This window comes from Pagrus pagrus (assembly GCF_965226575.1).
Source record: "Pagrus pagrus genome assembly, chromosome: 6".
NCBI lineage: Eukaryota > Metazoa > Chordata > Actinopteri > Spariformes > Sparidae > Pagrus > Pagrus pagrus.
The window spans coordinates 30,793,768-30,807,272 of NC_140190.1; the positions used below are offsets into that span (position 1 = coordinate 30,793,768).

Genomic DNA, 13,505 nt, shown 5'->3' on the forward strand with positions numbered 1-13,505 from the left:
GTGCTGGAATAGAAGTGTAAAGTAGCAGAAAATGGTATCTCAAAATTGTACTTTGTACTTTTCACCACCACTAATAACTGCTGACCTGATGACTCATTATAAAGTGAGTCACGAGTTTCTTACTGTTGCATTAGCCAACATGATGTAAGTGTTAGTAAGTCATTAATTAAAGGCTTCTTTTACCAATCATCCATCAGGTTTGCAGTTATAAGTGTTAAATAGTTATGAACAGATTGTTGTGAGGATGCTTTGCTCTTCTTTTCTACAAGGTGTCATCAAAGAAGCCTTTCTGATGAATCTGCACGAATAACTCAACAATAAACTCTTCTAATTTATATCACAGGCAAAAGGTTTGTAAAATGCTCTGAAAAATAGAAATATGAACATGTAAAGTTTCATGACAATCTGAGTAAACTTGATCTGCGGAGGAAAAAGATGATGTAATGTGATCTAATGATGAGAATATTTTGAACATTTAACTCACAATATACTACACCTTTTTGCTTTCATTTATCATTCTGAAGCTAACACTGATTTCACAGTGTATTGGCTACAGAAAAATTAAGGTTACATTACGTCACAAAGGAAGTGTGTCTGCCATGGTGCATCCAAGACAGAAAGGCATTGTTTTCCCCGGTCACTCTCCCCAGGTAACAGCGGAGCAACTGGAATAACTACGGAAACCACAGTGCAAAAGAAGAGGAGGCAAAGAAGGAGAAGAGGGAGAGTGATAGAAACCGAGGTAAAACAAGAGTGAACGGATGAGCATCCACTTGATGGAGAGCACTCCGGTGTTGTGTCAAAGTCTGTTCCTCCGCTGATATGTGTTTTCCTCTTACCCCCCCCGACTTGAGATGGTCAAAACCAACATTCTTTTGGTATTTTGGTCATATTCATGTATAGGTAACTGAGTTAATGCTGCTGATGATGGGTCTGAGTGGTGCTCCTTCCTTGTGTATCTTGGAGAGTCCATAGATACATGAGATGGCTTCCCCGGGGTACAGTCACTAAGCAGACCACTGACAACAGTAAAACAGCAGGGACACGCTAGGAGGTGAGAATTTGAAAACGTTGTCTGTTTCTGCTGTAAGTTAGTCTACGTTTCACCACTGCTAATAACTGCTGACCTGATGACTAATTATAATGTGAGTCATGAGGTTCTTATTGTCGCATTAGTCACAGGTTGTTGAGCTGTACATTTTAGCAAGATGTTAATAAAAGGGTTCTTTCACCAGTAATCCATCAAGTCTGCAGCTGTAAATGTTAAGACGTTATTTTGTTTGTTCATATGACCCATGAACAAATATTTAGCTTGAAAGTTGGAAACAGGAGCTGACTAAAAACCTCCAGTTAGTAGCTGTTCTGGTGCATCTGATCACATGATCCTCCTCAGCAAATGGTTATGGTTTGTTTAGTTTCCATTGTCAAGAATAGACTTTTTAAACTTTTAACATGGACCAAAAGTTCATGAACTACTCTGAAAATCTGATAATTGAACATGTAAATTTCATGTCAACCTGGTTGATCTCCATCTGCTGCAGGAGATGTGATGATGTGATACGACTGTAAGTTCAGCGGACCTTTTGGTAAGACTATTTTTCAATGTTATGATAAATAAAACAAGAACAACATGTAAACATCTTTAAAGGAAGTCATATTAAAAAGTTGTTCAGCTACCTGTAGTAAAACAAGCCACACAATTCTTATATCTAATAACCTCTGCAGTGTTACACCTGACTCAGTTGAACCTCTCTGAGTCACGGAGGTGGTTCACATATACATATGTTAACCTCAAAGAGCCTTTGGGCTGTGTGGTGTTCAAGCAGGTGTGCATTCTTTCTGTGGGCGTGATTTTAAACAACCCTGTTTTTCTGAGCTCATCTGTCGTAGATACCCCCCTTCTGACGCCCACCAAAGGGCAAGGTTTAAATCACCATAAATGGAGGGCGAGGGTGTGTATTTGTGCGTGTCTGTATATGTGGGTGTGAGCAGCTCCCGAGACAACAAGCATGTTTTTCCTGGTGCTCTTGTCAAAGGTAAACATTCCAGTCTTGGGACGTTCAATGCCAAGCGCCGTTTGATCTGCATCATGTGACATCTGAAAGAGATGGAAAAACCCTGCTTATCATCGCGCTCCCAAACACAAACCCTGCAGCAGCCATACAGGGGCTTTGTGGTTTTTCAGCCTGGGTCTCGGGGCTCTGATGGAGCCCGCTGTGCACATGTGTTTTTGAAAAAAGTAGGTCTGTCCCTGACCTGAGATAACTCTGTTCTGTTTGCCCACTCTGCCTCTCTGATCCGACAGCACACACTCAAAAAAATAATCTGTCAGCTACCACATGTGGCTCTTCCATGAGAATTCTTCATGTTTTAATCCCTCATGTCTCTCCGTCTCTACATCAACTGGCTAATTACATAGATGAGTCCATGTTATGCTTTACCTCAGTAGTCAGTCAGCCATATGAGGCCATATCATAAGACGCTGCAGACAGACGGGCTTCGTACAGGCGTGTAGGCCTGTAAAAACTATTTTTAAAAGTGTTTCGGAGTTAAGGTTAAATCTATAAAAACTCCAGCTGAACATTTGGGTGAAATGAAAATAAATGTCCTGCTATGCGGCGTCCAATCCATGCTCTGGCTTCCAGCGGCCTAGGAGTCCACATTCCCTCACAGGAACATGTGCCGTTCAACTGAGGACACACTGAGCCAAATGTACCGCGTGTACATCCGGAAACATGTGACTGCAGCTGTAGCACTTTTAACACTTAAATGGCTATGCACTACTTTAGCAGATACATGGGTAGTGGTCGAACAAGTATTTAGATTATTTTCTTAAAGGAAAAGTTCACCAAAAACATTTCAGCAGTGTTCTGCTCACCCCCATGCTGATGCAAAGTCAGGTGAAGTGTCGTAGTCCACAAAACATTTCTGGAGCTTCACAGCAAAACAGCGTTGCAGCATTCTCCTAAACAACTGAAGTAGCTGGGGACTTGTTTTGAAAAGTAAAAAAACAATAGAAAAAACTAAATGGCTCCATACAGCTCGTCTAGCGTAATCCAAAGCCCCATTCACCCTGCCTCTTCGAGGTCGTTACAGAGCCACAACAGGTGAATCAAACTCAGGGCGGGATAGAGGTGTGACGTTTTGATGCCATTAACAGTCTGAGAGCTAAATAGACCCTTCACTGGATATTGCTCATTTTGTGCTTATTTTTTAGTTGTTTTCTAACGTTTTAAAACAAGTCCAAAGCTTCTTCAGTAGTTTAGGAGAAGGCTGCAACGTTGTTCTCGTAGATAATGACTGAATTTTCATTGTTGGACGTACTGAAGTGGAGTACTTGAGTAAACAACTCTCCGTCATTGTAAGAAGTGGAACAGTGTTTTGATGATGAGAGTGGGCTTGTTTCTTTATGAATTAAAGGACTTCCTGTTCAGTGAGAGTGAGAAAAAACAAACAGTAGGACATCCTGTAGGACATACTGTATGGGCTACACAAGTGCACACATGACATGTTTTATTAATAGGATGGATTAAATTCAGCCTCTTTCCTCTTAAACCCTTGAACTTCATTGTGCCGTTGGTGGGTCAGTAATCACAAACACATGCTGTGCAGCCAAAATGTGTTCAAACATACTGACCTTCTTTCTACACTTCAGTGGAGATTATAAAGATTATAAATCAGGCTGATTTTTGGGGAACTGTGTGTAAAACTGTGCACAAAATATTTCCTGTTGATGAAATGGTTCAGAGCATGCAGTCTGCCTGAATGTTTCCTTCAGTGTAAAGGTTGCATAGGTTGAATGAAGAGCTGGAACAACATGGTGCAGGATACACAGTGTGTGATTCTGTCAGGCAGCAAGGATGAGATGTTTGTTTTTTTATCTGTAAAGCTACTGAAGGGGAAATAAAAGAGGGAAGCTGATATTAAGTAGGGTGCAGAATATCCAATTTGCAGATACTTCCCAACTCATTCTGGCTGATTGCAGATGCTGATACCAGTATATGCACAAATTTTTTACAATATAATAGCAGAGCACATCAAGTCTGTCCAGTAATGGAGTTAACATATTATGTCTTCTCTTACATGACGGCCAATTGATCGATGCAGACATACAATGCTTTTTAAAACATAAAGATTCACTGGACAAGATAAGAAAACTACAGATCGTGTTGTGCTTTTAAACATAATTAAAGCGTCACCTTAATGTCCCGTCATATCAGCAGATTTTGAGCCAATATTTAATTTTAAAGCCTTTATCCGCCAACACTGATGAAATGTCAACGTCATCATGCATCTATACTACAGGGTAAAGACACAATCTGTAGTCTAAGTGGCAAAAATGTTAAAGAAAGACAGTTTTGGAAGCTGATACCACCCTCACATTAAATGACAAGTCCTTTAAAATACATATGAACACCAGACAACAACCTCAACTAGTCAAAAGTTTAGGGTAGGTTTATGGCACTTTTACCTAACTTGAGCAATTCAATTTACCACTTATTAAAGATGGTTATTAAAAAATATGATGCACTGATTCAGAAAAACAAGTCTTTATTTATATAAATTATTCATATAAAGTATTTGTATCCAGCAAAATGTACTGAAACTATGAAAACATAAACGTACTCATTATGCAGAAGGACTTCAAATTATTATATTAGTAAATATACTTATTATTATATATATTATTAGGCTACTATTATTGATGCATTAATGTGTAGATAACATTAAAATGTTGATGTCTGATTCAGTTGGAGCTCATTTTAACTACTTCATATTTGAAGGGTTAAATCTATAATGATCAAATATTTCCAGTGAAAATGATACTGTGGAAAGTAAGAAGTAACTAACTGTCAGACAAATATGACGTGCAATATAAACTGTAGAGACACAAAAGTGTAAAGTGGGGATACTCAAGATAAGTACTTACATTGAGTAAATGTACTTAAATACATCTTAAAAAAATGAATGTAAATCTTTTAAATCACTTCTTCAGACCCATTTTATAGACTTGCCTTTATGAGATGTGGTCCTTTTGCTTTCGCTCCTACTGTTTGACTTTATTATATTAACTTATTTGTTGTGTTTATTTGACCTATTTGATTTATTTCCATTTCTTTATTTTGCTTATTTGATTCATTTCTTTCATTACTGCTGTTCTTCAGTTATTTGTTTCAAATTGTTTAACTATAAATGCCATTTATTTCGTTTGTCCTCTGCAATTTTGCTTTGTTTTGTCAAAGCACTTTGTAAACTGTGTTTTTAAAAAGTGCGATATAAATAAAGTTTATTATTATTAATTCCTCTCCACCAGCGTTAATAACCTGCACTCTGGGTGTGTAATTGGCCTGAATTCACCCTCTGACACCGGGATAAAGCCATCAGCATGCCATGGAGGGCAGTAGGTCTAGAAAACGTTCGGTGCCTCCTCAGATTACACTGAAAGCTTTCTTTAGCCTGGAGCTTTCAGGAATACAAATCTGGCCATCACGTGAGAGCGACTGTTAACACCAGTTGACAGATGACGCAATCCGATCAAGCAATTGCACGGAGCCATGACACAGTGGCGCTCCTTGCATCAGAAAGTGATATAAGGAGATAATTGATTCATTCATGTGGAAATAGATCAATAAAATAAAGGGGCAGTGCGTCTTTTTTAAGTCCCTTTTCAGATTCGTTCTCACATGGCCGTGACAGGACGCCAAATGTCCCGCAGAGACCCGTGAAGACGTGCATGTTGTCCACTGGGACCATTAAAGCCCCCAGAGAGGAGCAAGGCGAGGGACGTGTCTGCGGCCATGTCAGCGCAGCCCCCATTCAAAGCTTTGGTCTATTATTGTCGCAGGAAACGGGTAATTACAACTGGACATCTCCTGGACCGAGCCCAAAGCCCGCTTCGTGCGCGCCAGAGGGACACGGAGCTCACATACCCGGGAGTCCCGAGTTCCTGACTCACTGGCGTAAAACGGTGATCCTCATTTGCGCAGCTATTTTTGAAAGTTGGATTAATTGTCCCTCTGCGGCGCACGGATGCTTTCTCATGTCACATTAGAGCCGCCGGTTCGCCCTCAGCGGGGCCACGCTCCCCGCGCTGCGTGGGCGTGCGTAATTTGCGCTCATTATTAGTTTTTCCCAAAGTTGTGTAAGAAGTTTGTAGCAGACAATTAAAGGAGAAACTCTCATGAATAGAGCGTTGTTTCTGAGGAGAGGGAGACACAGAGCTTCACCTCTGCAATCAGCTCATCCATGAAGGTTTGAAAACAAACAGTCAAACTCTCAGCCTGTGTTGTTACTGTGGCGTGGCACGGTGGTGCGGGAAAGTAGTTCAGTAGCACCGGGGTGAGAAAGGGGGGGTCCTTGATTGAAACATCAAACACTGGTGTCGTCACTCGGCGGCGATACGTGCAGGCACTGCCTGTTCCAAAATAAATATTGACGTGATGTTGTATTCAAATGAGCTGCCTGACCGGACACGGGCGGGCCAATCACAGCCCATCGTATCATCACACCTTCTTTTCAGAAATCATTCATAACGCCGATGCGTCAAACACTCACAGAGGACCCGGCTATAAATACGGCTGCGCGCAACGCACAGTTAGACATTTTCCCAAAATCAAACGAAAGACACAACTGAGCAAGAACCGGCGTTCACCTCTCATCATCCTCTCTACCTTGCTCTACATTTTATATTCTATATTTAGTATCCAGCTCACTATGTTGGCCACGGGTGGATTATATTTGCAGCACGTCGTGGTGGCAGCGGTGTGCTCCGTGCTGGCCACAGGGACGCTGGGGTCCCCGGTGGTGGGGCCAGAGCCGATCCGATGCGCCCCGTGTACTCCGGAGAAGCTGAGCCAGTGTCCAGCGGTAGCGCCCGGTTGCGCCGAGGTGCTGCGGGAGCCCGGCTGTGGATGCTGCTTCGCCTGCGCCCTGGCGGCTGGGGAGCTGTGCGGGATCTACACGGCGCCGTGCGGTTCCGGACTGAGGTGCACCCCGAGACCCGGCGACCCCCGGCCGCTGCACTCCCTCACCCGGGGACAAGCCGTGTGCACGGAGAGCACTGAGCCCGAGCCGACCCCCGAGCCCCAGACACAAGGTAGGCCTATAACCTCGACATTTACATCCACATCCAGCAAATCCTCTTTAACGCAACACCGGAACACTTGATTGATGCATTCTGGAGCCGCTCACAGTCACATCCAGTCAGCCCCGATTCACATTCATTCAATTTCCTCCTCCAGATCAGGGAGAGCCAGAGGCTGAGATGGAGAACGCAGCCATCGTCTCGGACCCCGGCTCCAGCCACTACCTCCCCGGCCACAGTAAGCCCTACGACCCGCGGGCTGCTGCCGACGCTCAGGAGAGCATGAAAGCCAAACTCGTCGCCATCCGCAAGAAGCTGCTCGAAACGGTACGAGCCAAACACTGTACTATCATTGAGAGGTGAAATCCTCTGCGTGCAGTTACTAAAAGTTTTTGGGGAGGTTTTTGGGGGAGGACCGGTGCACCACAAGGGGGAGCTCATGCGCCGTTTGAGGAGATGATGGAGAGGGGAAGAGAGGATGGGGATGCTTGTTATTACAAGTTTTACATGCAGTTTGATGTCAGCCCACGTGTGTACTGATAATATAGCAGCGTGGATTATTATTTCTGTGCAGAGCTCTGTTAACCCTTCACTCACCTGTCTCCTCTACAGGGGCCCTGTCACGTGGAGCTGCAGAGAGCCTTGGACAAGATTGCCAAATCCCAGCAGAAATTAGGAGACAAGTTAACCAGATTCTACCTCCCCAACTGTGACAAACGTGGGCTTTACAAACCAAAACAGGTTAGTGTCTTCAAGCTTTGTGTGTGTGTGTGTGTGTGTGTGTGTGTGTGTGTGTGTGTGTGTGTGCGTGAAATAATCTCACCAAATTGTGTGTGAGAGCCAAGATTATGTCAACCACAGCTTCAGAATGATTGTGTGTGAGTGTGAGTGTTGCAGGCAGGGATTTGTTCAGCACCTCAGAGTGTGTGTGTGTGTGTGTGTGTGTGTTTTTGTTTGAGCGTGATGTCACCCAGTCAGTGCTGCGTGACCGTACATGTGTGCATCACACCAGGAATGAAAATGAAAGCAGTTAAGTAAAAGGGCTTTGTGTCTCTGCAGTGTGAGTCCTCTCTGGACGGACAGAGGGGTCGATGCTGGTGTGTGAGCTCCTGGAACGGCAAGAAGATTTTAGGATCGACCGACCTGCCTGCAGACGCCGAGTGCCCTTAAAGAGATCAACCACTGACGCAGATCTCACACAAGAACAGAAAAAGAAGAAGCAAGCCACTGATTTTTTCCTTTTTGATAGCTGTTTATTTATTGATCTTGTCCATGGTGGTGTTTAATTCAGGTACACTGTCATTGTGGGGCTGCTGGTCCCAACCACCCTGAACCCTCCCTCCCTCCCTCCACCCGTCCCAAAGAGAAAAAATCTATTTTTGTTTTTCTGAAAAGAAGATTTTAATATTGATGCATTTACTTCTACTCTTCAGCCTTATTTATTTCCATTTTATTTCTTTTTATTTGTTATTTGTAATTATTTTATGAGTATTTATATCATTTTTTTGCCTTATTATTGTTATTTTATTATTATTTTTATGGGTGTATAAAGTGTATATATGTATCTTGGCCCTGAGTAACTCCACTGCTGAGTTGAGCTCGCTCTACCCTTAAAGGAGTTGTCTGGAGGTTTGGTTTGTGACAAACCAAGCAAGAACAAAAGCACTGAGTGACCAAATGTCATTTAGAAGTATTTTCTAAATGTTGTTTTTATGATTCATTTTCATTGTTGCCATTGTTATGTCTTCTTTTATTGTGATTGTCTTTTTTTTCCTGATGTGACACATGATCAGCTCTTGTCAGTGAATGCAAAACTCTCAGTCTGGAATCCTTAAACAGTCTCAGAAACCATTTCCCATGATTCCATGGGGTTACAGATAATATGACAGGCGGCAACTCCCTGCGTCGCCTCTCAGACGGGTATTTCTACATTAACCTACCTCCAATATTTATGTGTCTGTTGTCCGTTGTGTTAATGTATCTGTCAAAAGAAGATGCTATTTTACTTTACACGTTGCTGTTCTCTCTGACCAAGAACACATGACCACAAGGAGCGAGTCCCGCAGTGAACCCGCTCTACCTACATGCTGCTGTTGGAGAGAGAATTATTGTTTATGTGAGTCTATTCCAAAGTGACTAACTGCTCACTCGTATGTATGTACACTTTTGTAATTGAGATGTAATGTATGAAAAAAAGGTGATATATTTAATAAAAACATTAACCTCAGCTATGTGCTTCCTGGCCTTTCACCTCAGGCTGGTTTATTTTGTGGAATCATAACATCAGAATCATAACAGCTTCATCAGGATTATGAAAGTGTGTGTGCAGATGCACTCCCGGACCACATTTTTCTATATTGGGTGTGTGTTTGTGTGCAGTGTTATCACGGCGATCTAAAGTGGAGGTCCTTGTCTAACTTTAGACGGATCGCGGGGACTTGCAGCTCTGCGCTGCCTTTTGACCCGCTCTCTGTTTGCCTTGGTCGGGCACAGGAATTCGCCTCAACCTCTCGTGCCCACTGCCAGCCTGCCTGGCACCACCAGATTTATTTTTATTCTTTACAAATTGAGCCTTTGCTTTATCCTTATTGACACATTCCAAGACTGAGGGGAGCCTGATTGCATTCAAGGACTTCAACAGGAGCAAATGTTGTGTCCTGATTGCAGAAGTGAAGCTGAGGTGATCGCTCTATTAGCTGTCGCTGACAACACAAGACAAAACACACACCTCAGAGACGGCATCTTAAAATGTGTTCACTTTTTATTTTAAAAAAGACATTAAATACAAATTATACTTTGAATCAAAATCATTTCCTTTTCTCAGAAAATAATAGCTGTGTGATTTCTAGTTTAGTATCATGAAAAGCTTGAATCAGAGGATAAACTTGAAATGAAAAACAAAAGTACATTTACCCGTGAACAGAGAGATTCTTTAACGTGACCAGCAGGGAGAAGAAAATAATAAAAAATAAAAAGTGACGTTACAGAAGTGTGACCCTGGCTCTGCACTAACAGACTTGAGACGGGATGGCTGGGTGTGCATGGAGAGAAGTGACTTACTGAGAGGTGAGAGGTTCACCGGCCTGAAGGAGCAGTGAACTAAGATGACCAGAGACCTGAGTGACTGACTGACACAGATTTCGGCCCCGAGGCTGAAGCTCGCCTGCTGGGCACGGAGCTTACAAATGATACTGCTGAGCAACAGAAGGAAAAGGTTCATTAAAAAATAAAACATTCATTAGTGATTATATTCCCCAAAATACACTGAATCATATAGACTTTGCTGTGCAATCGGTGAGTCACTGAATTGTTCATAAGAAAACCTAGTTTGGATCAGCTTATAGTTCTTTCTTAGATAAATAATTTTCATTTTTAAGTACTGTACATGATGTCTAGTCAGACACATAGCTGGCCAGGAAATAATAATAATAATAATATATATAAAAAGACACACTTACAAATATTAGGGAGGGAATAGCTTAAACATATTTTTATGTATGTTCCTCCCCGTACATCAAGTCTTTGAATAGATGGGATGTAGCACCAACAGGCTGGTTGTAAGTTGCTGCTGTCTATTAAAGGAAGTGTACAGCCGATTTTCATGCTACCGAGCTACTGGGCAAGCATTCTTTGTCGGCACTCTCTCCACTTTTCAAGTCTTTACACAGGATGTGGGAGAGCATCGGGCAGGAAGCTCGTCGGGGAGGACCCTGCCTCCTCCCTCAGACCCCCTACCACTCGTGTGAATGCATATTTGGTGCTGTGTCCACCTTGTGGAGATTTGTTGGCATACGATCATACAAGCATTTTTCAAAGAAACAAAAACAACAACAACAAAAAAGAAAAATAGTTGCATTGAACGGAAAATGTCTGAGGGGTGTTCGCTAGGTTGGCTGTCAGAAGTCCTGGTGTAGCTTCGCTTTTTTTTTCTCTCTCTCTTTTTTTTTTCCTCCCTGGGTTATAATTGTTTTCTTACAGTATCACACTGTTTCATCTGACATTACCTCGAAGCAAAGGTATGCAGATGCAGAAAGGACCAATTGTCTTTAACTGCATGCATTGACGAGTAGCGGCGCAGCTAAAGTGCTTTAAGTGCTTGTGCTTGTGCTTGAAGCGTGCGGGCGGCCGTTCACACCGGGCTCGCCCCGTTCAAACAAGCCTACACCAGGTTGCACCACTGACAGGAAGAGGACCGGAGTTGAGCTGGTCTGGAGTGGGGCACGACAGCTCAGGTTAGTGGGGCGGACACGAGGACGGGATCAGGCACACAGACAAGGACATTTTAGACAAGAGGTAAAGACATGTAGGACCTCAGCACTGGAGCTGCATGAGGACACAGGAGAGCAGGTTAGATCTACAGTGGGACAGGGACGTGGGACAGAGGGTGGTGGGAAAGAGACAGAAGACCGACTAATCTAACCAAACTAATCCCTAAGACTGCAGGGCAGTGTGTGAGCACCTCAAGATAAAACTCCACCAAAAATCTGTCTGTTGAGTATGAAATTCTCGACTCCTGTGAGCTTGAAAAGTGGCTCAGAAAAGTTTATAACTCACTCTTTCTTTTCTAAGAATGGCAGCTTGAATTTACGTCCGTTACCCATGATTCAACTGGCCAGAGCACGTGAGCAGAGATTATATCAATGGAACGTAGAATGGGTTTTACATTTTTTTTTAAAAAGCGTTGCCATACTTCCTGCTCCATCCCACTCAGCACCGCTCACACCATGAGTTCGAAGCATGCCCGACCCAGAATGCAGAATGCATACACTGCATACAATGAAATGATGTGTTTAAAGATACGATGGCTATTTTTTTTTTGTGGAGCGAGCGCTGATTGATTTGAGTGCAACAGCTTGGAGCCTGGTGGACCACTCTTGTCTGCTTACACGCTCTGCCAATCGAAAGCCAGAGTCACAAAAATGTTTCCAAACGTTTGATTTGTATGGTGTTCCTACGTTCATGTTGCTGCCACAACACAACTAAATACACAACTTCTTTGTTAGCAGAATTAGCTTTTAGCGGTCTGCCACTGACAACTATACTTGCGTTATGGTAACAATCACTAAACATGCTAACCATGCTAGCAACATCAGAAGCTGTGCTTTTAGCGTTATAGCGTGAGCGTTTGGTAGCCTGATAGCCAGACTGCCATTTCATATTCGCTTCGTTATTCAATCTGGTGTTTGCTGTTATTTTGGATTATTTTGTACTGGCGATGCACGATACTGGATTTCTGCGAATATGCAATTTTCAAAAAAACAAATTGCAGAGAACATAAAGTCTCTCCTGTGATGAATTTAACATATTATTTCTTAGTAAGAGGCTCTTGCCACATGTTTGTAATTAAATGGCCAAGGCACTTGCATTGCCCACATGAACACTAGATCTACTTGAACCAGTGAGGATATCAGAGATTATTTTGGTTCAGAACTATGCTTATAATTCGGCCCATTTTGAATCTGCATCCACTTCTCTGCAATTGATTCATTCTTTCTATATGTTCCAAATACCTCAGAGCTGAGAATGCACCTATAAATATTTTGTGAAACGATCAGCATATGGATCAACAGTGAAGATGATGCTCTCCTGTGTTTCTATGGATGCTTTCATGCTGTTTACTGTAGCTGCTGCCCTCCACCAAAGTGTAAGATACAATTTACCAGAGCCACGTTTCAAGGCTGGGGGTGGTGAGTATTTGATACCCAAAAGGTAGATTTTCAGTGACGAGTTCCTTTAATCGAGAACTACGGAGGGTGAAGGGGAGGGGAGGCATGAAAAGGTCTGTTTTTAAGGCACTGTAACTGCCTCCATTCCCTTCCCAACAGCAGGAAGAGGGACGAGCCAGAGGCAGCGAGGAGGGCCCTAAGAAGTCAAAGCCCTGCTATCCCATAACCCTTCACTTCAAAATGGACCCTGAGCCAGAGCGTTCATGTCTGCATTGTTTAATGGAGCGGGGGCTGAGGATCTCTAAGCTCAGTTTAGTGACACACAGTATTTACATAAACACTTTTGGGAGAGCGCACACTCGCACGCCATGTTTTACAGACATGCAGCTGTGCACACGTACGCTATGCAGGTGCTCACACATGAAGACACACACACGGACTCGCGGTTGCACACTCACAGACAGACACACACGACAGGAACGGTGGTGGTGCGGTGTTTCGGGTCACAGCCACAAACAAGTCCTCTTTAAAGTGAGTGGAAAAGTCCCTCCTTCCTCTCCCTCTAAAAGAATAGTGCAGATGGTAGGATTATCTCTTTCTTCTCTCTCAGCTTTTAGCTTAAATGTCTTCTTTTTTAAAGAAAGGATAGAGGTTCCCTAAGCACAGGACAGATAGCTGTGATGGACAGGAGGCTTGGCTGGTTGCAGAGGCTGAGCTCCACCCCTCCCCCTCGTTCTCTCCCTAACTCTCCAACA

General features: G+C 43.1%; 1 protein-coding gene across 1 annotated transcript; it reads left to right on the plus strand.

Moving 5' to 3' along the window:
- The first annotated feature begins 5,541 nt into the window (after nt 1–5,541).
- Nucleotides 5,542–9,302, plus strand: igfbp1a (insulin-like growth factor binding protein 1a). The gene is given in 5 exon segments (XM_084354631.1): nt 5,542–7,096; nt 7,242–7,411; nt 7,697–7,825; nt 8,144–8,251; nt 8,253–9,302. Coding segments are annotated over 5 exon segments (1,068 nt in total). The 5' UTR covers nt 5,542–6,453; the 3' UTR covers nt 8,271–9,302.
- The last annotated feature ends 4,203 nt before the right edge of the window (nt 9,303–13,505 follow it).